Source organism: Periplaneta americana, chromosome 3 (assembly GCF_040183065.1).
Source record: "Periplaneta americana isolate PAMFEO1 chromosome 3, P.americana_PAMFEO1_priV1, whole genome shotgun sequence".
NCBI classification, from domain to species: domain Eukaryota; kingdom Metazoa; phylum Arthropoda; class Insecta; order Blattodea; family Blattidae; genus Periplaneta; species Periplaneta americana.
The window spans coordinates 64944255-64971557 of record NC_091119.1 but is presented as its reverse complement, the minus strand read 5'-3'; the positions used below and the strand labels follow the sequence as shown (position 1 = coordinate 64971557).

The 27303-nt window shown below is 39.1% G+C and overlaps 1 protein-coding gene across 2 annotated transcripts in view; it reads left to right on the top strand.

Moving 5' to 3' along the window:
• LOC138696110 (uncharacterized) overlaps nucleotides 1-27303 on the top strand; it is a 56627-nt gene that overhangs the window by 25210 nt on the left and 4114 nt on the right. For both annotated transcript variants that reach the window (XM_069820659.1, XM_069820658.1), the window contains exons 5-7: nucleotides 675-833; nucleotides 12229-12457; nucleotides 18152-18221. In XM_069820659.1, coding sequence (XP_069676760.1) covers nucleotides 675-833; nucleotides 12229-12457; nucleotides 18152-18221 — 458 coding nt within the window. The remainder of the gene's footprint in view (nucleotides 1-674; nucleotides 834-12228; nucleotides 12458-18151; nucleotides 18222-27303) is intronic.

Sequence of the window (27303 nt, the reverse complement as noted above, 5' to 3'; positions counted from 1 at the left end):
TCCTCAGTCGCCATATGGCATTCGCTGTAGTCACAAGTCATGTTACAAAAGTCTTGATTCTTCAAGTGTACAAAGTTAGTGTATAAAGTTTAGTGATCACTGTGTATTTAGGCAATGCCTACCAACAAATTATAATTCTCTAACAACCTGTGAGTTTTATTTATGGAGAACACTAAAAGGTAAGGTTTATAGAAAGAATCCTCATTCTATAGATGAACTAAAATACTATATACGAGAAGAAATCCAAGCTATCAATGATGTGGACTTCAGAGTGTTGTTCATTCGTTTATCAGAAGATGTCAATTGTGTCTGACGGCAAATGGGGGCCATTTTCAGCAAGACTGTGAGCATGGTAATTCCAAATTATTGAATTTGTATTATTAGTACTGCTATGTATTGTAGAAGTGCCGGAGAAATGGTTACGCGCTCGCCGGAAATCCCGCTAGCAGTGGGCCACGAGTTGCTCACCGTTTTCTCGCCTCACGTCATAATAATATCGTAACTATTGTGGGTGTTTGTAATAATTTATGACAACTTAATTTATTAGGCCATTAGAAATACAGTAGACTTTGTCACAGATACATTGAAAAACATATAATACATTTAAAAACACAAATATCATATATATATATATATATATATATATATGTATGTATAAGCAAACTACATTTCAGGTAAGAAACATGTAACTCTAGTGGAAGTGAAGTCTACGTCTGATTCATGTTTGAATGGACTGAAGATGAGTGACGCCAAAATGATAAAGAACAGTAAACGCTCTGCACAGCACCAGCTGCGGGACCATGTAGAAATGCTGCAGTCAAATATGGAATTAGGTAAGCGCACAGAAATGTTGATGTGAAAAATTACGACTTTGCCTCTTCCTCTTGTATTTAACCCGAATTATGTCAACCAGCTATCTTGTGTCATGTTAATAGCATAGCTCATTCAAAAAATCGACAAACACATTATAGTTATTCCCATGATCCATGACGTAACGCAGTGAGGGTCAGGAAATCCAAAAATTATTTTGCATAAAATCATGCTGTACTTAAGCTTCCATATTGTCCAGTGACTTCCCTTACGATTGTCTGAATTGAGAGAAAGATGCTTGAGTGTGAAAAGGGAAACCACTAGCAAGAATGCCTTTTGTGTCTATTAATATACCATCCACTCCAAACGTGAAAGTACGGAGTCAGGGGACCGAACTCAGTTCGGTCCCATCAGATACACACCTGAAATATACAGTACTAATTCGATCCGGGGTTCAGAAAGGTACAGTGCTAATTCGATCCGGGGTTCAGAAAGGTACAGTACTAATTCGATCCGGGGTTCAGAAAGGTACAGTACTAATTCGGTCCGAACTAGTTATATATGAGGGGTTCACAACCAGAGTGGACCAAGTCCATCTGGATAGTTCTTAAAGTTCCTGGCTCACGCTTAGCAACCTTCACCTTCCACAGAGTCCGTGGATATCCAGAGTACCGCAATCGTTTGAGCCGGCAAATGCCGACAAATCCGCCATTGTTAGTCCAGCGAGCGCTATGCAGTATACAGTTGCATAGGGAAAGAATGTAATTTAAATGCGAAAAAAATGCAATGCTACTGTGTTCAGAACTGTTCACAGAGAATTGAAACAAGCGCACATTTGTTTTCTCTGTGACAAGGTGAAAGAAATAAGGAAAAAGGAAAGAAGTGACTATAAATATAAAAAGGAACGATCCGCTACCTAAGCGAGCATACATTGTGAGATTAATGAATGACTGTATTTTGATATTTATTTTTTCAAAATTTGGGCCCCAAAATATTTTTATAGAATTTTCTAGAATTTAAGTTGATTCAGCAATGATATTTCTACATAAAACAAATGAAAGTCGCGTATCAATTAGTATCAGTGTCAAATTTTTACCATCTTCTCCCTTTCAAATCAAGCATTTCTGAATTTAATCCTATTTGCTATTTGCAAGAATGACATAATATATTTGTGAAGTTCTGAATTTATTCATGAGACAAGATTGTATTGTTTGGCTCGATTAGAAAATACAAAGACCGTAGAAACTAGAAACCCTATTAAGGTTAGACTGATGTGAAATTTCAATTTTCTAAACTATTCTAAGTAGATCTATGAAATTTTGTACATTTAATTTGTAATTTTAAATTGTGCAAATTTAGGTTTTCAAAAATTGCTACTATTTTGGCCAGAATTTTTGTCTACATACGTGTCAGACCTTCAGAAACGAAACTTACTATACAGTTTTCCTCTTTATTTTACTAAAAAATAATTAAACATATTTAATGCATTAAAAGTGTAAAAACAGAAAAATTCAACTCGAGCGTAAAAAACTTAATATTAAAAAACACCTCTTCTGGCTGATATGCACAGAATATATAAACAGGCAGTACATCTCACTTGACGATATGTGTCAGAGGAAGACAATTGTTTGTAAGTATCTGAAGTGTGATTAGTGGAATATGTAGCTAATCGGCGAAGTATGCATTGGAGGGGGAAAGAAAATTGCCACCCTACCCCATTATCTCCTGGCCTAGTTTTCTCATGAGTGATGCCTTATTGGTGGTACTTATGAGGTTCAAATCTGTCTTCGGACAATTGACTAAACAACAAGAACAACAAAAAAATGAGTGTTAGTTTTGTAAGAACATATTCAAAAACCTCTACAAAAAATCATGCATGTAGTACAGAATCTGTAGAAAGAGTAGCATTTTTAGCAATGCAAAATTTACAGAAAATTAAAGTGGAGAAAATTGACTTCAAAAGTTCGGGATAATAATAATTAACCAGGTCTCTGTTTTTATTTTCTAGGCATTTTGAAACATATAGAACTATCATATTATATACAGAACTTATCCTTATATACACTACCACGCTGTGCACACCTAATCTACACTAGTAAATAGAGATGACTAAAAAATTATGTAATCTTAGAAAACACTATAATAGATAAATATTATTTACAAATCACTATGGACTATAGACACTATTATAACATTAACAATAAAACTGTTAGAAACTTGCAAATATTTCTTGTATCACAAACAAAAACCAAGCATGGAAAACACGTTGTTATGGCTACTAGCAACACGTGGAATTTTCCTTTAGATAAGAGTTGTGCTCTCCTTTGTAACTGAATATCTTTTAAAGGAAAGCAGCCTTTGAAGTAGGTCTAACACCTGTTGTATTCTATGAAGAAATATTTCGAGAAGTCGAGAAGCTACTCTGGCTCAATCGGAAATCTAATATAATAAATAATGTATGAAATATAGCGGAATTTCCAAAATGGTCGCAGAATTCAGAGTGGAGATCGTGGACGGAGAATTTAAATTAACAGTCAGAGCCCGCAGCCGTTTAAAACGTGACCCTAAACAGCTGATAGCCCGGTCGTATGGTCATGAAAATTGGCAGAGGGCATCTTTAGATCATAAATGAATTTTTAAAGATAAAAACAAAGAAACGATTTTTTTTACCAAAAATGACAAAATCTCACATCAGTGTATCCTTGGGGACATTGTAATGAAATTACTAACTTCCATACTTTTAAAGCTAAACTCACAAAATGTTTATCACTAGTATATCTGGTTAATAATAACACATGTACAAACTTTCGTCTCTCTCTATGATAAGTGGTTTGCACTTTATTAATAACTTAATTATATAGTGTATTGCTTAATGCAAAAAGTCCCTTGCGTCACAATTTACATTATTTTCCATTGATATTCACTTATAAGATTCTTTATATACATTGGAACAAACATTACTATTGGAATTTTCTGTACAGCGAATGGGTAAATTACTAGGAATTTTTATGACTATTAATTTTTTTATTTATTACAAAATTCTAGCAATTTACTTATTAATTTTACAGCAAAATCTTATAGTAAGCGTTGATTCCATGTATGTAAGGAGCCATGTAAGTGAAAATCACTTAAGAATAATGTAAATTGTAGTGCGACTTTTTATATAAAGCGGTTCAATATTTTAATAAAGTAATTAATAAACTGCGAACCACGTATCATAGGCGGATGCAATTTTGTACACTTGTCACTATTAAGCAGATATAAGTACCAGTGATCAAAATTTGGTGAATCTAGCTTCGTAAGTATGGTAGTTATTGGTTTCACTGTTGTAAACTCTTAAAACTAATAAACTTCGAGAAATTTCAGTATAGTGTGCCCTTATATGCGGAAGCCGGAGAGTTTGCACGAGGAATGCAGTTGGAAATGTTTAGATTTATTGTTATTTTATTTGCAAAATTGTTGTTTTCATTTGTTACTTGTAATTTATTAAGTTCATGCTGCTGTAATACCTATAACTGTGATGTTTATGAAGGAGTATATTGAACACTTAAATGCGTATTTATGCTGTAATAATTATTAAATGAAGTTTTTATGCATTAGTATGTTGACTGATAATAATGTTCTATAATGTGAGAAGATCCTTTAGACGTTTTTGCCCTTCAAATTAAAAATATCTGAGTTTTACTTCAAATATTCCTATCCCTAGCGTGTTGAAAAGGACTAACAATGGCGGCCGACTCGGTGATTGCGCTACTCTGTATATCCACGGACTCTGACCTTCCATAGGAAATGCTGCGCTCTGTGGAGTAACAAATGGATTATGGACTTTGTTTGTTATGGCAATGAATAAATCTAAGTTTTCTTCATCCGAGATTGTATTAATCCACAAACTGATCACTGGTGGACTTGGTCCACTCTGGTTGTGAGCCCCTCATATATCAAAGAGACTGTACTAGCTTTCGTATCGAATCCGGCATGTTTTCATGTTGATATGATATCGATATTGACGTGTTTTGATGTTGATACAGTATAATATTATGAACTAGCTGTCGTATCGAATCCGAAATGTTTTCATGTTAGTATGATACCGATATTGACGTGTTTTGATGTTGATACAGTATAATATTATGAACTAGCTGTCGTATCGAATCCGAAATATTTTCATGTTAGTATGATACCGATATTGACGTGTTTTGATGTTGATACAGTATAATATTATGAACTAGCTGTCGTATCGAATCCGAAATGTTTTCATGTTGGTATGATATCGATATTGACGTGTTTTGATGTTGATACAGTATAATATTATGAACTAGCTGTCGTATCGAATCGGAAATGTTTTCATGTTGGTATGATATCGATATTGACGTGTTTTGATGTTGATACAGTATAATATTATGAACTAGCTGTCGTATCGAATCCGAAATGTTTTCATGTTGGTATGATATCGATAATGACGTGTTTTGATGTTGGTACAGTAAGCTTATATACAGAGTGTTTCCTCTACAACTTGACGTAAGCAGCGATACAGACGGTACCATCACTAGCTTTAACTGCTCCCTTTTCATAGCCCTAATTATGAACTAGCTGTCGTATTGAATCCGACATGTTTTCATGTTGGTATGATATCGATACTGAATGTTTTGATGTTGGTACAGTATATTGTAAAACGCGCCAGGGCGAGTGCCTGCTGTTTCAACAGGTGGCAGCACGCACAAGGCACAGAGGAGTCGGGCATCGGATGGTCGGCAGGTGGCAGCAGGAGGGGGGCACGCGGAGAAGTGGCGGGCATCGTCTCGTCCACTTGGTTGAGAGGCGAGCTCGCAGCAAGGTGTGATTGTGAGACACGAGCAAGAGGAAGCAGTGACTATACCCGTGGAGATTCGAGACAGCCAAGTATTGCGTGTGATATAAACTAAACTACAGGTGTATCTTAAAGGTGTACTAACAATTTCAGAAGTGGGATATATCTGCGTGTCAGTCAAAGAAAAGCTACTAGGTGAGTTAGCTAAGGGCGCTACTAACACGTGGTAATCTCGTTCTTTTGTTAAATCTCTAAAGGTGCTGTAAGAGATGGCGAGTAATCTAAACCAGGTTGAGGATAGCGTGCTGGATTACGAAATGGAGGTCGGGGACCGAGAATCGAGCCCCGATTCCATGGCGTTTTCGTCATCTGGCACGTGCAGGGACCACGTGGACCGGAGCGTCGCGTCTCTGGAAGACGACGCGCCGGCAGCGGATCCGGTCCAATTGGCGGTGGCCCACATCCTCAACCAAGGGGATGTTGCCAGGGCGATTCAGAGCATGATGCAAGAGCAGGCAGCCCGTATCCTCAAGGAAGTAGAGGAACGAGCGCAGGCTACCTTGCGTCATGTGACTGATCGCCAACCTGAGGTTGGAGGCGCCAGCAAAGGGGCAGCAGAAAAGAAGAGGAGTCCCGGAAGGCCAAACAGTAGCGCACGTGGGCGCTGCTGTAGAGAGAGCACCTCGTATGGAAGTGCGGCCAGCAGCTCTAGGGCGTCATCGCGCCCTACGGCGAGAGCAGGGGGAGAACTTGTTGATGCTTTCGATCCAGACGATTGTGAGTGTAACGTCGATCGTTGGCTCAACAAGATCGACCAGCTGGGCCGCATCCACGACTGGAGCGATTATGAGAGGGCGTTCTTCATGCAGGCGAAACTCCGAGGTGGGGCGAAGGCCTGGTATAATCGCCTGGATGATTACGACCTCTCGTGGTCCGAGTGGAAGAAGGCATTGAGGCGCGCCTTTCCGCGGCAGCATGACTTCGGCGAGTCATTGGAGGAACTGGTAGCGAGGCGCAAGCTACCAGATGAGACCATGACGAAATATTACCACGCCAAGCTTGCTCTGTGCGAGAGGTGCCGCATCAAGGGCGAGGATGCCATCTCCTGTATCATCAGGGGACTTCCACTAGAGCTCCAGGGGAACGCGCGTGCTTACAAGTGTAAGACTCCAGAGGAACTCTACTCTGGCTTCCTGAGTACGATGGACAGGTACCGGGAGAGTGGACGATCCCAAGGAGGGGCGAAGAGGCGGTGCACGGAGACCGGGGCGAGGCGGGCACATAGCCATGGTGGAGCGGAATCGGACAGGAAGACTCAGAGGGTGAGGTGTTTCAACTGCCAAGAGTTGGGCACTCATCTGAGTCGGAACTGTCCGAAACCAAGGACGCTTCGCTGCATGCGGTGTGGGCAGGCGGGCCACACCAAGTTTGCGTGTCCAAACCGCCCCATGGGAGAAGCAGCCAGCAAGGTGCCAGACCGGAACACAACGGTAAGACTAGTTGACGGCAACAGTAGTAATTTATACAGAAAGACTGCATGGGGCAAAGGCGGGGAACGCATCCTCGTATATCTGGACACTGGCAGCGAGTTTAACATTGCCACCGAGCAGTGTGCTATGCGGGTGTCCAGGGGCGAGATGCGTCCTACAGCAGTAGTGCTGCGAGGGTTCGGTGGTGGTACCATACGGGGTGCAGGTGAGGTCACTCTAGATCTGATGGTAGATGAGATCCCTCTCACAGTTGATGCTATAGTGGTGCCGTGCAGTCTGGACGGTGTGGACGTGCTGCTGGGTCAACCAGCGCTGAAAGGCGAGGTGGCGCTGGTGGTAGCAAGGGGAGTAGCTACACTAACTCGGCAGGACAACCTCATCCAGACAATTACGCTGGACAAGGATGATCTGGTGAATGAAGAACAATACCAGGTAAGAACTGCCTCGGAGGTCACCTTGGTTCCAGGGACAGCAACCACGGTGAGTGTCAGAGTGGAAGGGGTCGATTCTGGCAAGGAAGTGCTGGTGGGAGCTCGGAGACATGAGGAGCAAGGGTCCTGGATAGCGATGCCAAACACGGTGCTGCAGGCAGGTGATAACCAGCAGTTAACGGTGAGTAATCTTGGTAGACAATCTGTGGTGTGGAAGGCGAATCATCTGATCGCCAGGGCGCGGCTTTGTGAGTCTCGTAGGGCGTACCAAGTGAATCGGGTGATAGAAAGTGACCAAGACGATGTTGCAGTGGACTTGTCCAATATCGATGTCGGTGACATTAGCGCAGAGGACCGGTTACAACTAGTTAACTTGCTGAGTAAGATGGCGACATGCTTCTCAGTGGGAGATACGGATCTGGGATTAACTCATCTAGGCGAGATGAAAATTCAGGTAACCTCTGAAAGGCCGGTGTATCATCGTCCCTACAGACTCTCAATTGCGGAGAGAGCGATGGTTCGGGAAAAAGTGCAAGGCTTGTTGGCTGGTGGTGTCATCAGGGAGTCTGAATCTGAGTATGCGAGCCCCATATTACTGATACCTAAGAAGAATGGTGATAGCCGCTTGTGTGTAGATTACAGGGCATTGAACCGGGTCATGGTGAAGGATCGGTACCCAATGCCGTTGGTGAGTGATCAGCTAGACAAGCTAGCCGGAAGCTGCTACTTCACTACATTGGATCTGGCACAAGGCTATCATCAGGTGCCCATACACCCAGACTCAATTCAGAAGACTGCATTCATTACTCCGGATGGACATTACGAATACTTGAGAGTCCCTTTTGGCCTGGCGAACGGCCCAGCAGTATTTCAGCGCGTCATCAACAAGATGTTGAGCGGATTAGAAGCGGATTCTGTGCTGGCGTATATGGATGATCTTCTAATCCCAACGAAGACCGTCGAATCTGGCTTGAAGTTGCTGGAGAGGGTCCTGAAACTGGTGGCCGAGGCGGGCCTCAAGTTGAACCTGGCGAAGTGTGCCTTCTTGAAGAGTAGTCTGGTGTATCTGGGACATGAGATCAGTGCTGCAGGTGTGCAGCCGGGAAATAGAAAGATTCAGGCAGTGAAAGACTTTCCTACCCCGCAGAATGTGCATGGTGTCAGGCAGTTCTTGGGACTGGTGAGTTATTTTCGGAAGTTTATCAGAAATTTTGCTGTGATTGCCAGGCCGCTGACAAACCTGACGAGGAAGGACGTTCCATGGTGTTGGGGCCCAGGGCAGGTCGAGGCGTTCTCGCAACTGAAACAGTTTCTGATTGACAGGCCAGTATTGGCATTATATGATAGCGAGGCTGAAACTGAAGTACATACTGATGCCTGCAAGTGGGGACTGGGTGGCATATTGGTGCAGAGGCAGGCGGATGGCAATCTGCGCCCAGTAATGTATTTCAGTCGCAGTACAACTCTGGCAGAACAGGCGTATCACAGTTATGAACTGGAGACATTAGCGTTGGTCGAAACGGTGAGGCGTTTCCGTATCTATTTGGTGGGCATTCATTTCAGGGCAATCACAGATTGTTCTGCAGTGCGGGCAACCTTGGTGAAGCGGGACCTGGTTCCGCGGGTGGCTCGGTGGTGGATGGCTCTCCAGGAGTATGACATGGAGTTGGAGTACCGTCCTGGAGCAAAAATGCAACATGTGGATGCATTGAGCCGAAATCCAGTGAATGTCCATCTAGTAAGCATGTCTCAAGGTGATTGGTTCTTCACTGTGCAACTGCAGGATGACAAGACTCAGAACATCGTCACGGCATTGACGCAGGACACGGCAGACAAGAGTCTTAAGGCGAACTACATGGTGAAGGAAGGGAGACTCTACCGGAGAACTCAGGTGGGAAACAGGCTGTATGTGCCAGCGATGGCCAGGTTCAATTTGATGCGTAAGCACCATGATGAGGCTGGCCATCCCGGGTATGAAAGGTGTCTGAGGTTCATCAAGGAGACCTATTGGTTTCCTAGTATGGGCCGTTTTGTCCGAAAATATGTGAATGCCTGTCTGAGCTGCGCATTCAGCAAGGGTGGACATGGGCGACAAGAAGGTTCGCTACACCCCATCAGGAAGGCCTCCATACCCCTGGACACGGTGCACATTGACCATCTGGGGCCATTTGCTAGGAGTATGAAAGGGAACAGTTATGTACTGATGGTGGTGGACGCGTTCACAAAATTCACCTGGGCGAAGGTCACTCGAACCCTCCGTTCGACAGAGGCCATTGAGAAACTGAAGGAGATATTTAGCGATTTTGGATATCCAAGGCGACTTATCTCTGACAGGGGACTGGCGTTTACCAGCAAGGTGTTTGCTGAGTTTCTGGCGGGGCGGGGTGTGCGGCATGTGCTGAATGCTATTGCCACACCCAGGGCGAATGGTCAGGTGGAAAGACAGAATCGCACTATACTTAATGCGATTGGGGCGAGCACAGAGTGTGAATCACGGTGGGATGAGAAGCTGAGTGAGATTGTGTGGGGCATGAACCGCTGTGTCAACAGCAGTACTGGTTTTTCTCCTGCGCAGCTCATGTTTTCTCACCAAGGTGGAGCCATGGCGGACCTGTCTGGTGGAGTACAGGAAGTCAATATGGCAGAAGAGGGCGAAACATTTGAGGACATTCAGCAGGCGGTCCTCAGGCGTAGGGACAAGGCGGCAGAGAACCTGACCAAGGTGGAAAGGGCGATGAAAGCGCGCTATGACCGAGGGCGGAAGGTCGCAAATCAGTATCAGGTAGGTGATCTGGTGCTATGGCGAGAGGCGAACACGTGTTCTGGCGAAAAGGGAGTCAACCGCAAGTTGTTGAACAAGTATGGTGGTCCGTACAGGGTTTCCAAGGTGCTCGGAAATGACAGGTATCAGGTGAGTGCTGTCAAAGGCATGCGGGGATACCGCAACTTTTCAGCCACAGTAGCAGTGGATTCACTCAGGCGGTATCACAGCACAGTTCCTGGAGGTGAACCAGGAGACAATGGTGACGAGGAGACTTTGACCGACAGACAGGACTTGATTGACCTGCTGGAGAGTTGAGAATTAATGGGGACATTAATTTTGCAGGATGGCCGAATGTAAAACGCGCCAGGGCGAGTGCCTGCTGTTTCAACAGGTGGCAGCACGCACAAGGCACAGAGGAGTCGGGCATCGGATGGTCGGCAGGTGGCAGCAGGAGGGGGGCACGCGGAGAAGTGGCGGGCATCGTCTCGTCCACTTGGTTGAGAGGCGAGCTCGCAGCAAGGTGTGATTGTGAGACACGAGCAAGAGGAAGCAGTGACTATACCCGTGGAGATTCGAGACAGCCAAGTATTGCGTGTGATATAAACTAAACTACAGGTGTATCTTAAAGGTGTACTAACAATATATTATGAACTAGCTGTCTCGAGTCACAAATTTACCCGTCCCTACCTTATGACAGTCCTAAGCCTGCATAGAATGGCAAGGAAAATGTTGATTTCCAACCAGTACTGATCTATTTTCGATCCGGGACCGAATTAGTACTGTTAACTTAGCCTAATGACCCGGGACTGAACTAGTATTGTTTACTTCTTGGCTCTGGACCGAACTAGTATATATTTTTGACGATGGGACCGAACTAGTAAACTCCGAAAGTACGAGTATTATTTGAATTAATATTTATAGCGAATTTTTCATTTCTCAGTTTACCTTTACACCAGGGATGTCTGGTGTACTACCTGCTCATACAACAAGCAATACAAATCCAACTGTTTATTTCTTTTGCACGACTGTTAACAAGTAACATACCGGTAAGTTACAGCATATACAGGCACTCTTGTTTACTATACATACCGGTACGCAATGTGTTGTATCTGGAATAGTAAAATTTGGCTGCCCGTTACTTTTTCCTGGTACTGTACATAGTTCGATGTGGTTATGAATGATGTAGGCCTAAATATGCTTTATGACGTGATGTAACGAAATATGAATCTTAGGAACACTGTTTTTACGAGAAAAGAATAGTAAAGTAGTGATAAGTTGTTATTGAAGAAGGTATGTGGCGATGTTGCGACAAATTTCGGAGTGGCGTTTGTATTTCCTGCCAGGATATGACAACATTAAGTGTTCGGCTTATGATTTTAGAAGGTTTTATGAAAAGGTTAATATTCATATGTGTAATCGACGAGTTCGTATTTATTCGTATAGTCTAATGGTTAAGGCTATAAAGGGCTATAAAGGCAATAAAGTACAGAAGTAAAGGTCGGTGGTTCGAGTCTTGTTATCGGCAGGGTTAGTAAAATTGTCTATTAATGATTAAGTAGATAGCTATGTAGAATATAGTGTAGAAATATGATTAATAATGAGAATACAGAGGTACGGAAAAAGAAAAAAGTGGAACTATGGAGGGTGGGAGTGTGGAAGAGTGGGAGAGAGAGAAAATAGAATGGGAGGATGTAAGAGAAAATCGTATTAATTTTGTCTTATGATGCAAAACTTATTTTCCCTATGTTTATGCGATATTTTCTGCAGTATTGTATTATTGTATAGGCCTATTGTAGTATTTGTATATTCTTTTTTATGTATTCCTTACTGCCTCTACACTGTACCGTACCGTCCCCTAATAGAAAACTAAGTTTGTTAGAATTTCAAACTATATTGTACCGAGTGTATATAATTTTGTTTATTTTTTAGAGAGTGACTCCTACGATAATCTGAACTGCTACATCTTCTGGCCATATTTATCTCCCACAACCAAAGATCCACAAAATAAAATTATTTCAAGATGGAAGGAAGATGGCGGCATGCATGTGTTTTCCAACATATTGAATTCTCCAGCAAACTTTAAGGAATGGTTCAAAAGCGAGATTCTTCAAAATGGAACACCTATTGATGGAAAGCATTGGAATTTGTTATTCAAGAGGTAAGAGCGTATGTCGTACTCAGGAGTAAATTACAACCGAATCTAAAGTAAGGTATTGTAACATACAGAGCGAATGTCTATGGGGGCTAAGGCATGAAGACCTAATCCTCTCCCAATTCTTTATCTAAAACGTTTAGTCATGGAACAAAGGAATTTTTTAGCCTTAATTCTAGTATTGTGGAACAATTAGAACTTTTTGTACGAGTATTATTCCAATTTTATACTTCACTCTTATAGACTACTCTTACATTTTTTGTATGTAGACAGTAAGAGGGAAAAGTCGATTTCAGATAACTTAGACAACAATGCATATGACGCAGTAAAGCAATATGTGAAATTTGTTGTTTACAATAGTACAGGTTTTGATTCTAACATGACTTGACCATTATTATGAGAATTATTCTATATCTTCAAGAGACGCAAGTGCTAATATTTTCAACTCATTAAATTGTGACAGTAAACCGGAAGCGTACGCAGAATTTTGTCAAAATAGGGAGGGGGGGTTATTATTAAAATAATTGTTTACAATTTACATTATCGGTATTTAAAATGTTGAGTATTGTTATTATTATTATTATTATTATTATTATTATTATTATTATTATTATTATTATTATTATTATTATTATTATTATTATTATTCACACGCAAGTAACGGTCACTCATCCAATAGTCGTGCAACGTATACAGTTTTCGTCATACGCTACCACTTAATGTAAAGATCAGTCGTGTCGCCGGCCTCATGGATTTCAAGACGTTCTTCCATTTTTTGTAAGTATTGTTTTAGAAGATTTAAATAATACTTAAATGCTTCTAAATATTCTTTCATTCTATCCTTACAATTTACAGGATTTTTCCTGCTCCCCATAACGGCCACACGACCGACCTGTTCGTAGCATCTTCAAATCTATCTTGAAAACTGTATCTGCAATGACAGAAGAGTTTTGCTGTTTCCTTGGTTCACACACGCCTCTTTCAACACAGTGATTCTTCACACATCGTGGAGGCTTTTTGCTATATTCTTTTCTCTGTTTTTAAGTGATATTACAGTTGTAACTTTGGTTTTTAACGTCATATACCAAGTGTTCACTTTTTTTATAACATGTTCCATTCGACCTACACGACCTGAAGATGCCAATCAAAATTGGCGAAAACGTTTGTTTTTAAATCTGTGTAAATGTTATTATAACATGTTTTATTGTGTTTTATGTTAAGTATTGACTGAATAGAACTCATTTTTCAATTAATAATAATGATTTTACAGTTAGCTACATATGAAAATCAAGAGAACTACTGGGTGTTCAGTTCAAAATGTGTCATGGCTCGCTGTATGCCGTCATGTGGCTAGCCGATGAGCCTAGAGAATTCAATCTTCCTACACTTCCGCAAAGGTGTATAACTTATGAGGCAGAGAAGTTGCCTAGCAAGTACGGCGTTCATTCTGAAGAGTACGTACCGATACGTACGGTAACGCCGATAGTGGCAGGAATGTGAACTGTTTGGAAATACGTACTGTCGGGATATGGGGAGAGGGTTAAGACGATTACTTACGTATTTGTTGACATTAACTTCGACGGTTAACATGGACACGGAGCATTTGATTTGTGTTGTGGAATGTTACCGTACGCAACCGATGATAACAAATACCCTGCGTACGACTTGCCGGCGCAAAACACAGTTCGAAAGAGGTTATGGTAGCACACAGACCGCCATCTGTTGCTACGACGTTCAAGTTATACCGTACACGTTCTCAAGTTCAGATTGAAGAACGCCTTAAATAATAGGCAACTTCTCTAACATATAAGCTGAAACTCGCTTCAAATCGGTGACCCAACAACAGTGACGTCATGACACACTTTGAAATGAACACCCAGTATAATTATTAAAGAGGACAGAAAAAGTATAAATTCCGCCAATGCTGCTTACAGGCAAATTACTTTAAAAAGGCGTCAAATCAGATAACTTCAAAATATCAGGCATACAAGTTACGAAAAGGAAAACATTCTTGATTAAAAAAAAAAAAACCGCCCGGACCTCAGACAAAGGCCTAAAAAGTAGGACATGTCCGGACAAAAGAGGACGTCTGGTCACTCTATATGCGTCAAACTATTTTTTTCTCATCCTGCGCTATTGCATAGAAATATAAATATCTCTGAAACTCTGGTAAAAAAAAGTTATGAAGTAATTACGTATGGTGGCTGCATATGATATTGAATTTAGTTGAATAATGTCTTCTTGTAAATTAAAGTTTTGAAGTGTCGTATTATGTTGTTGAGGTTCGCAATATCTTCGTCATCGCTAGAAAACGGCATGTTTCTGTGTGAGGAAAAATCGGAATAGGCTGTATCGGAGACACAGACCCCAAGTGCGTGAATGCGTTGCATCGCTGATAGAATTGCAGTTAAGAAACAGAAAATTTGTTCGAAGTTCGTATAAGCAGAAATTCGTATTAACCGAATAAAAAGCCATTAAAGCCACTGTATTTGAGCCACGGCTGCCGCGCTACGGCGCGGCGCTCTTCTCAATTCATGCCTCACCTCCCACCCGTGTATCGCTAATAACGTCACCCGCTCCAATTCAAGGTCACGTTGGATACATTGTTCCTTCGTCTGTCAATCTTTAACTTCATTGGAATATGACGTGTAGTTTAGAAATTATACGTGCGACGAAACTGACCTTAAAATTTGTTGATCGACTTTCTGAGATGGCACCCTAGTACTGGACCTAACTTGACGTATTCACGTCAAAAATTATGATAACATGTTTTGCGAAAAACGCAGACGTGGGGAGAAGTGAGGGAGTTCAGTGCAGTACAACGTCGGTTGCGCTGCTCCTGTCCTACTGCAGCACCGACTCGCCAGGAAGCTCCTTAAGAAAGCTTAATTCAGGTGTCGGCACCAACTCTAGGCTTTCTTATTGCTACTTGCTCATGTAATAAAGGCACCGAAATTCCGTTCAGTGAATCAGTAAAGAACCTAGGATAAAAGTTTAAATTGAAACATTCAAGTTGCAGAAACTTGCAAAAAAGTATTCTCACTAATCCACTCTTTTAGGCAATTAAAGAACTTTCTACCCTTTCCCCAGGATGCGAATTAACGGGGAGGGGGGTTGGGGGGAGTTTTCCCCATCTCATAAATTCATATTAACATCCCTGCCAGGGATAACTTCTATCCCCCTCACAAAATATAATTGTTTTAATACGACTATATGTACTTTATAAAGTATAAAGTAAGCAAAGAAAACAATAATATTGATGTATTATCATCACCGGCAAGCTGGCAACACTCAATAACTTAGGAATTACACATCTTATCTTAAGCCTGCTCGTGGATATAATTATTATTATGATCAAGATGCAAGACAAGCAACTCAGTGCGACCAAGCATTGAGCTGTAACGAATGAGGATAATAATTATTTTATGTATGATATTCTCTCTCTAGGATTCTATCCCCCCCACCCCATCAGAAATCTTAATTCGCACTCTGCTTTTCCCTGAAAAATATTTTAGTGCAAACACTCGTCATGCCCGACTTCGATGATTGTGATATTCTGTTTACTGATCTAAACGTTACTCTGGTGCAGAGACTGCAAAGTGTACATATATGTGCATACATTTCGTCTGAAATATTCGCCGGGTCGATCACATAACACAGTCTCTCGAAATGTTGTTCTGATTCCGGCTAGATCGTAGAAAAATCCATTGTCTTTCCCTCCTCTTTCATATATTGCATTTCTCCACTTCTATCTCACGTCCCATTTTCAAAATTCAGCCACCCATCATGATCTAGACACACAATCATAGCACTCCTCAATATTATTCATTCCTTCCCATCAAACATCCTCATACTCATCTTCTTTCACTGTGGCTGTTCTTTGACTTTGGAATTTCCTACCGAGTAATGTCAGAGACTGTCAGACATCAAACGAATTTAAGAATAGATTAAGGAAGCATTTTTCAAATAATTCTCGTTAACAATAGTATTTGTTTTAATTTTCCCAATTTTTAATGGTTACGCTCTAATAAAGTCAAAAAAGCAACTCCAACTATAACAAAAATAACTAATAAAATAAAAATAATAAACAAACCAAAAATTTCCCTAAGCATAAACGCAATTCTATTCATTATACCCATATACAATTCAAACTTCCGAGGTATACAATTTTACTCTATTAACCAAATTATATGCACATTACAGGTTAAATAATTAAATTATCTAAGTATTATTATTACTATTATTATTATTATTATTATTATTATTATTATTATTATTATTATTATTATTATATGCATGTACATCGAGAGCGGGCAGAGATATGTGGAGAGGGGAAGGGAAGTAGAGGGAGAGTGTGCATTTATGTTTTTCATAACATATGGAATATACTTCGAAGACGGATTCAGGATCTAAAAAGAAGAAGAAAAATTCATATAAACTTATGACTGAAATATCTTTGATTCTAAATTAAAGTTGTTTTTGGGTTCCAATAACAATATGTTTATCTCTGCATGAATTTCTCCAAAGAGCCACATCGTGTCTCAATAGGCCTACTAGGTCTCTAACAGAACTTCTCATTTGTTAAAATATTCCGGCTGTCTTAACGAATTTGTTGGCAACTTAGTTCTACACACTGAAGAAATTAAATGTTTTCAATTGGTATTGAATAAATAAATTGTTAGACTAGGAAAATTCAGATACATTCTGGCCCAGGAAGTGCACAGCTCAGAAAATGGGTCCTCCACGACCCAATGAGTACTGATTATCCATTAATTCTGGACCTAAATTCACTTGGCTTGCATTTGTGGAACCAATTTAAATCTCTTATACACTAATTGATTTTCCTCAGTGACCCACAGCTCGTCAGCATCGAATTTCAACATTGAATAACCTCTGCAGTTGAAATCATTGTTAAATAAAATACTTCTAATACAACTGGAAATGTTGAAATGCTTGTTGTACTTGTACGGTACTTTCTGTTGGGTAAGTCCATGATCCAGGAGTTCCGGTTCCTCTGTGTCATCTCAACAACCATCATCATCATCATCTCATCTTATCATGGGTGTAGAGAAGATCAGCCTCCTCTGGGCAACGACTCTGTTGGTAAATTGATCTACACAATTGGCTTTTTATGGGTGAATGACTAATAAAATATGCAATATTAGTATAAAAAAATGGGTGGCAACTTGGATAGTTTATATGCCCAGCACTAACTGAGAATGTTGCAATGCTTGTACTTTTATGGCCAACTTACACTATAGGTACTAGGTATCTTTTGTATTCAATACTAACAGAATGTTGCAATGTTCCAACTTGTTGTAGGCCTACTGAACAAAACTTTCAACAAATTTGACAGGTACCTGGAATTTTTAACAGGATTTTGATAATTTCCTTTTGAAATAAACATAAGTTACCTTTACTAAGAAAATGTTTAACTTGGAATTAACTATTTCGAACATAATTCATGTAAACTGATATAGGTCCTGAATCCGTCCCTTAAGTGGATCCCATATTGTCATGTTGTGTGGTGTCTGTACATAGTTTAGCAGCCTGCTAGTGTCTTTTATAGCAGATCTTTCATTAGTCTGGTTATTATTCAGTGTTACTTCATGTATAAGATATAGTACTAATATCATTATTCATATTTACCTTAAATGAAGTATTCTTTACAAATTGGTGTTCACTTGTTTTTTTACTTAGGTTCGTCATCTTGAGCTGCGGTGTTATTGTTGATGAAATTCATAATGGAATGCTGGCTCTCCTTTCTCAGGTAATTAATTAATAATGAAATTTGTGCTTGAATAAAACGTTATAGAGTGATTTTTCTGTAATTGCTATTTCAATTATACCAGTACTAAGTTGTTTATAACATACTATTAAGTAAAATTCATCATTTTATTTTATTATTTAGTGGCATAAAGGAGAGTTTGCTTTCCCAGCTCAAATCCAAACGCTATTTATCGTTTCCTCCATCACAATCCATCACTTCTAAATAACCATTCCTGGTTACTGGTATTTCTTCTAAAACGTTTTGATGTAGAATATATTCTTCCCCGCACCGAGTATGGCCATTCATTCCAGGATCCAAGGTAAAACAAAACGGCCAGAATTTCAACTTATTCTAACAAGACTATAAGCCACAGCTGAATGATAATACTATTAGGCCTAGTAGTCAGGCCATGAACCAATGCAACTTGTGTGACCATGCTCAATGACCACCTTCACTTGCTATGGGCATGAGGGTGCCGAAATTGTGTAAAAAAAATAGTCATGATGCGTGACCTCTCTCAATAATATCTCGACATCAAGAGCGGCTACAGACACGAATTCTCTAACATTAAAGTCATAATTAACACGTAGACTAGGTACACTTTGAGTGAATCATAATGAAAAACAGTGGCAGCTCGTGATCATTTTTGTTGGTGGTGCCAGATATTTCACAAATTTTGCGGTATACATTAAATAATGCACCAAGATTTTTTGTTTCATTTTAGTTAAATGTTTCTGCTTAAAAATTAGTTCAGCACAATACAACTAAAACTACCACTCATTACTGCAGCACCATCATATGCTCGAGCTATGAGTTTATTTTCTAAATTGAAAAGTTGTAGTTTGTTTTAGAACCTCGCTCAGACTGTTAGCCATGCGATTGTTTACCTCTTTGCTCTTAGAAAAAAAAAAAAGAAACCTTTCCACAGGTTTACAACCTTTTATGTATCTCAAAATAATAAATTGGTTTTTCCAGGTTATGTCTGTTGTTTCGTCAGCCTGCACAACAACAAAATCTGTAGAATTATCGGTACCGGTAATGTTCTGTTTCAGATCTTCGATGTATACCGTACATCATACATAAGCTTACTGTCTAGTAATTCATTTTGTATAATGTGTAAAGTATATTTAAAAACAGAAGTACTGTTTAAATGTTCATCCAATACATTATCAAGACTGACAAATAAAGATAACAAGTCTAACAAATTTCCCCGGAATTTCATTCTGAACCCTTAGTTATAATTTGTGAGTTCCGCAAAATACTAAAGAATCAATTACTCTTGCTAGTATTATGTCTGTCTTTTGTGACCTGTTCGTTGTGTTTCTGGATTGAAAATTTGACCGCGGAATCAATTGGTGCTGCGATATTTATACTGCCCCAAATAGTTTAACTTACAAGTATTTTCTAAATGTATTGCCTTTCTTCTTGTTTTTTTTTTATGTGCTCCCTTAAATGTTTTAGATCTTTGCAACATGTCGACATCCACAGTCCCTTGCCACCAGACAACAGACAATAGAAATAAAATAAACTTTGTTTTTCGTCACTTACAGTTAGCCAGGACTTCTTTGTAAACCACGAGATGCAGAAAGTTCTCCTTTTCATACCATCCGCTTGTGTAAAACTGAAGTAATTCGGTTGATGTGTGCCTAGTCGTTTAACTTCAAGTTTATCTTATAATTTTAACGAAGAAAACGATGTTTTAATAGGTAATCCATTTCATTTATGTTTTCACACTTCGCTCGCGTGCACTATTCAAAGTTCACATGGACACTTCTAGAATTAACCCACTGTTCAGTGACACTGCGACTCACAGTATAACAGATACCTGCGACTGTCGCTTCCGTCCGGCAGGCGGGCCAGGTTCGTCGGGCACCGATGAGAAGCATTATATTCGTGACGGTAACTTCGTAACACTTCGTGAATCTCCGTCGATGGCGAACATTGCATACCTGGCACCATGGCAGTTGAGTGCTAAGGTGATTCAAGTTGTGGGGCCCTTTAACGCGGCCCAAGCTCACAATATTAAATTTAGTGTCATACAATCTTTGACATTTTACTGACACACATTGCGCCATGTTATGAAATTTACTGAAACAATTATGAATCCAGTACACTGTCCTGAACAAAATTTACGCATTTTAAATGCGAAAAGAAAATTGCTGGGGAACGAAATATTGATGGACCCCTAAGGACGTCCTGCCCCTGGTGAAAAATGTGTTGAGCTGGGACTAATTTCGGAATGTTGCTTCATGCATATGAACAGAAAATATCGTCAGCTTATTTCTAAAACCCCGTAAATCCAATTTTTCACGAATGTCGAAATCTGTGTATATTTTCAAAATACGTCTGCTAACACCTTATAAGTATGCAAATGTTTCTATATTTTATAAATAACAAACGCATAGCAGTTATTAGTTGGGATATAAAAGATTAATAAGTTATATTGCTCTCTTGTACAATTTCTTCAAATGCGGTTACGAGGTTTTATAAGTAAGCCAACGACATATTAATTACTGTACTTCTTATCATGGACCCATGCTCTCTATTTATAAACCGAAACACAACTGTAGTTTCATTCCCGAAATTTAGTGACATATTCTACGTGTCGGTGTATCCTTGATACAACACAGAATTTTCTTCCAGAAAAAATGTTCCTTATGCTAAATTGTCCTAATGACAGTTTTCATAACATACTGATTTCAGAATACAAAATTCCTGAAATATTTTTCCGACATTTATTTTCTAAAAACATGCTTATCTTTACATGAAAATAAAATAGGTATTCTTTATTCAGAAACATGGCTTAATGTATGCTGTTATCTATCATCCTGAGGCTATAATATAACAGTCTGTTATCAAATTTGTAGGTCTCATATTGAGCTGCTACTGTCCAAAGCCTTTCTGCGCATTCACCCAATGTTTTTAGTTTTTGCTTTGACATTCCCAAAGTAAATTCTCAGAGGTCTGTTTCTGTGTTCACATTCCCAATAAACCTTGTCTTTATAATTTGTAATACATATGCAGTGCCCCTGATTGGGTTATGTGCCATTAGAACACGGCCCAAATAGCAGCTGGAAGCACACTGCTGCTGTCTATGTAATTCTCAACTCAAGAGCATAGCTTTATTTTAATTCAAATATTTCACAATTACAATGAAGTAATCACCTATCTTTGTCGAAGACGATGTTGGAGATGATGTTCTTGCTGCCCATATTATTTTTGGCTTTTTTTTTTGGAAAGTTTGCATTCATATGTGCATTAGTTTATTTTCTGAAATGTGTCTCCTTATATTCTCTTTCAGTTCTTCCAATGTGTGTGAGTTATTTGTATACAGTACATACACCAAGATTTGGGAATCATTCTGGCCATAATCATTTACTAATGACCCTATCTTCAAATTTTCCTCAATTAAAGTTAACGAGTCATCAGCTGTATGTGCTGTAGCAGAGTCCTGTTGAAAAACAGCAGACTGACATTCAATGTCGGATAATTATTCGAAGAGAGGTGTGAGTAAATTATCCCTGTATCTCTGCGCATTGATATTTTCATAAAATATGGGCCTTATTATTCCGTCTGTATGCATTTATAGTGTACCATACCCCGATTTTCTCATGTAATGTTTCATGTAAAAGATCAGCTGATCGGGTTTCTCTGCATTCGAATAAGTACTTACCTGTTGTTCTATGTCACTACATGGCCATGTAAATGGAACCATGCTTAGTCCATAAAAAAATTTAGAGTTCAGAGCCATAGTAGGCCAAGCGCCATTTATTAAAAATGGAGAAAGCAAGGGTTAAAGTTAAGTGAATACCATAGTTTAATGAAGATTGATATATTGTTTAGTTTTAACGTGTACACTTTATATTACTTGCTATATGTTTCCATTGAATTATGGTAATAACTTCATTTTAACCCTTGTTCTCTACGGTTTCAGTAAATGGTGCTTGGTCCACTATGGTTCTGAACCCTTCAATTATTTATTGTGTCGTCACTGACATTACGCCATTTACATTATCACATAGCTACAACTGCTGGACAATGGTCATCTTATGTGATATTGATTTTAAAAGTTTAGTAGCTTTCAAAACCGAGGTTTGCAAAATTTCTATTTCCTGTGCAAGCCATCACAGAGATTTCTTTGGACTTTTTTCTAATCTATCTCCAGGTTCATCATCAAGTACTCTATAGAGGATTCCAGGTTAAGAAAAAAGTATTCAGCATACAGGGCTATTCCATCAAATGACCAGTTGCCATAAAAACACTTGCGTACCACAGAGCTTGAACAGTATGCTAGGAAAGATACATAAAACCAATGCTTTTTTTTTAACCTGGAATCCTCTATAATCTTTCTCCAGTTTCATCAAGTTTCTCCTAAGCAAACTGTGATTTACTTGTGACTTCTCATCAATAACAAATCTCATTGCCCTAAATTTATTAACACGATTATGCACACTATTTCTGTGTGGAGCAGGAATACCAGGAAATTTACTTAAAAATCGCTTCCTCACACTTCTGCACAAATCTGTTTTCACATATGAATCATACATAAAATTTCTTTCTTCTTAAGTACGTTTATACTGTGGCATAATAATGCCACTAACAACACTTCATCATTCTATCACTTATTACTTTAGCAAACTATACTGCAGTGAAAATACACATAAATCCTACTTCAACACGCAACACGTGCACTCATATCGAAGCAAGTAGGCTACTCAAACTGAGTTTCACGGGAAAATCAAAACCATGACCGTTACTTCTACCTGCTATGCAGGTCACGTTCTAAAGGCATACAGTCCACATGACGACACTGTATATAATCCACTACTGTGGAGTAATGGTTAGCAGAAAAAAGTGGGCCTGAGTTCAAATTCTGGTTGGGATAAATTACGTGGTTGGGGGTTTTTCTGAGGTTTCCCTCAACCACCTGAAGCAGAATTGCTGGGTAACTTTCAGCATTGGACCTCAGACTCGTTTCCCCATCATTAATTCAAGCGTCATTGTCATCATTACCATAGCCCGGTTACGTTCATGGTCTAGCATGCATTATACATACAAGAGCGCAGCCATTTGGAGACAAAATCACTCACAGAAAAGAAGTGGTAAGCACAATAAGAATCAAGCTGCAGTGCAAGCCTGTGGATCACTCCTCTGTCAAATATATATATGAGTCAACTCTAAATTACCAGCATTCTTACCAGTCCACGAGGTTACTTTTCGGTAGGCAGTAAGTTGGGTTTTTCCTTATCAGTTGGCCCGAGTTGGTGTATAATTCTACTCAAACTTTACGTTTCATTTCCAGTTAGTCAGTTATCTGAACTGTATTAAGAAATATGTATTTTAACCAGTGGTTTATTTCTAAACAAAAAAGTTCCCTGGCTCTGGAATTTCAGTACTACTGGTAGTAGTTGTCTTCATCATTGTCGTCACCATCATCATCTTCAGCACCACCATTTCCACAGGAATAGTTATTGGAATGTCAGACGAAAATATATGGGTTCAACTCTAGATATAGAGGTTGTTAGGTCTGTGGAGTAGACTTCATTATGAAATTGTTTAAATATGAAAAAAATGATTACTTTTTAGAAATGAAAAATTTCACAATAATATGAAAATCATAAAAGTCCTCTGGTGCCACGAAAAATAGTACTCTGGCGCTACCAGGGCCCGCCTCAAATACACTCCTGATTTCAACCATGATTAAATACATAGTACAGCAAAGCATTTTCCCTGTTGAAACGTAACTACTAAAGAAGAAGTCATATGAGTTGAGTTTATGCAAGTTCCAGCGATGTTTTCCAGAGACTGCATAATTTAATAAGTGGCAAGAAACAGATTCTGTTGTCGATAAAAACAGAAACATTCGCATAATGTTCCAAAATAATTGTTTCGTAAAAAAAAAAAAAATGGGCCAACTATTTTTCATGCTCTAACTGCACACCAGATATATTATGTAGCAACACTGATATAACCTTGGCAGTTGCGAGCATCATTAAATAAAACATAACATTTAACATTTATAATATGTAGTGGGGCTTCATGAGAAAAATTGGGATTTTCGGCATCCTAATACCGACTATTCTGAGCATTTACATTGTCATTCAGGGGAAATCGAACTTCATCAGTGAGAAAAAAAAACCGTGTGCGTGCTATTGGATTACCCGGATTTAACACATAAACCACTGACATCTTATAGAGATGAAACTTTAGAAAATTCGAACCCTATTTTTTCAACCATGTGTTGATAATGTTGCCAAATTTCGGGACTATATAGCCTACTGATTTCAAAGGATAGAAGTAACTGATGCACATCACATACACCGCAAACATTGCTCTAAAGAGCAGACTGTAATATTACAGGAGCAGTATTGTACTAGTTCTCCAGCTCCACAGCTAGCATGCAGCACAGCACTTGCAGTGAGTTACACTCCCACAATAACGTCAAATTTTTTTGTAAGAGATGGACAAAAGTAACAATAATGTATCAGAGAAAACACATGTTTACTTTCGGAAGTGGTTAAGAGGAACGAGCATTACTTATTTTAGCATTCAAATGCTTACGAATTCGTCTCGAGAGAAACAAATATGCAGTGGACAATCTCTTCTACTGTCCTATACTAGCTGATACTCTAGTGCGCCAACATGGCATGGGTTGTTCCCTGTAGTGTTTTATTAATATTTTTAGTAATTTATAGTTTGTATTAATATTTATACAATGTAACTTTAGATGCTTTTGTAACCCATATTAACATCCGTTGGTTATTACTAATCTGAATTTTACACTCTGCTTGTTACTTGTAAATAAAATTCCCAAGTATTTAAATTCGATTATCCTCTCAAACTTATTAACTAGCTTCTAGATATTCCAATCTTGATGAATTTTCAGTTATTTGCATATATATCGTCGTTGTTTCTGCAATAATTCCTATGTGCAAAATATAACATTGTTCAGTAGAAAGAAAAACACATTAATTCACATTTTACGTTTTACTCTGTGAAAAGATTTATGAAATCTACATACTTAGACTTTAACAAACAAGATTTGATAACACAATCTCAAGGGAAAAAATGGAACTCTCTGCATCAAAATCCACAGATAATTCCCGAGTTACTACGAAAATCGTCTGTAGCTGCATTTAGATTGGCAACAGGCCATGATTGTTTGGCCAAACACCTGCATAGAATTGGAATATATCAGTCCCCTAACTGTCCATTGTGCAACTCAAACCAAGAAATGGATTTGGAACACCTCAAAATCTGTGCTTCAGTGGCTGGCCATGATAATATCTTTGAAAAAATATTGGAGTGCAAGAGATCAAATGACTTTATTGTCAAATGCCTGGCATTAGAAAACAACAACATTTATTCATTCTATGGTAGTAGTACATAGGAGACTATAAATTGTTAAATTTTCGAAAGAAAGAAATATAATTACATATAGGAGATTATTTACTATATCACTATTTAAGTTATTTAATAGAGCAAAAATCTGAAAATCGATAACATGGCAATTATTGCAGGAACAACAACGATATATTGTTTTACCTTAACTGATTCTGAGTCCCAACATCTGTACTTCGCGGTCTAGTTTTGTGAATTGATCATCCAGTTTTATGACACACTCAGAAGCCAAACTGTTTAATTCTACAAGGAGCAGTCAGAATGTAATGCCTCCTATTTTTTTCTCCTTTTAATTTACAAGAAAATTAAATTAAATTTACATAATACAACAGCCACAACATTCACAATTAATTTCTCACTTTTCAATATAATCTCCATCTTTTTCCACAGTTTTTTTCCACCTTGAAACAAGAGCATATATTCCAGTGCAGTAAAAATCACGGTCCTTCTTCCTCAATCATTGACACATAGTATTTTTCAAGGTCTCCTCATCTTCAAAGTGATGCCCATGATGAGCTTCCTTTACTGGACCTAACAGATGGAAATCTGATGGTGATAGGTCAGGGCTATATGGTGGGTGAGGCAAGACTTTCCAACCAATTTTCAAAATCTCGCCAGTGTGTATTGACTGGTGTTTGGTTTTGCATTGTCATGCAAAAGAAGATTATCAGTCATAGGTTTTGATAGGCGAACTTGCTGAAGACATGCTTTAACTCCTTGAGGGTTTCGACGTATTGGACAGAATTTATTGTGCACTCTGCTCCAAAACATCAACCAGAAGCACACCCTTCACATCCCAAAAGGCTGTCGGCATAACTTCCCCTGTAGATCGCAGTTTTGAATTTTTTTCTTTTTTGGCAACATTGTGTGATGCCAAGTTTTTGTCCCTCTTGAACTCAGGTTCAAAAAAATGAATCCAAGTCTCATCTCCAGTCACAATTTTCGCCAAGAACTCCACTCCTTCCACAAAGCACTGCAACAGATCGAAAGCTATTGTTTTCCTTGCTTCTTTATTCTGGTCAGTCAACATTTTTGGTAACCAGCATACGCAAACTTTAGAGTAGCGCAGTTTATTAATAATAGCCATCACACTGCCTTTACTGACACAATTCATTCATCTGTTGTTACCCGGCGGTCATCAGAAATGATGTCGTTGACTCACTGGCTGTTGCATGAAATCACTGCAGTCGCCAGCCGCTTCACGTTTCATTAGTCAAAAGTCTTTCCCTGTACAGCAACGAACCCATCGTCTAACAGTGCTGACATCCACTGTTGCATCTCTATAAACCTTCTTCGGCCTTTCATGAATGCAAATAAGCATTTCACCTTCTGCATTCAGGAATTCTATCACAGCATGCTGTCTTATACGTACGTCAATATCAGCTATTTTCTAAACTGATGCAGTACTGCCATCTGTTGACTTAGGAAGCTGTTACTGCAGTAGACTGTAGAAGAAGGTTCGAGGAATCGCACCAAATTCGAATTTTTCACATTTCCAACTTATTTAAGGAGAAAAAAATAGGAGGCATTACTTTCTGACCGACCCTCGTACTAAGATTGATCTGAGAAAACAGGAGCTACAGTTGAAAACTTCTGAAGTTTCGATACAGTAATCGGTAAATATAACAGATGCTATGATCTGCATAACTACATGTAGCTGAAGTTAATCACTTTCCAACTG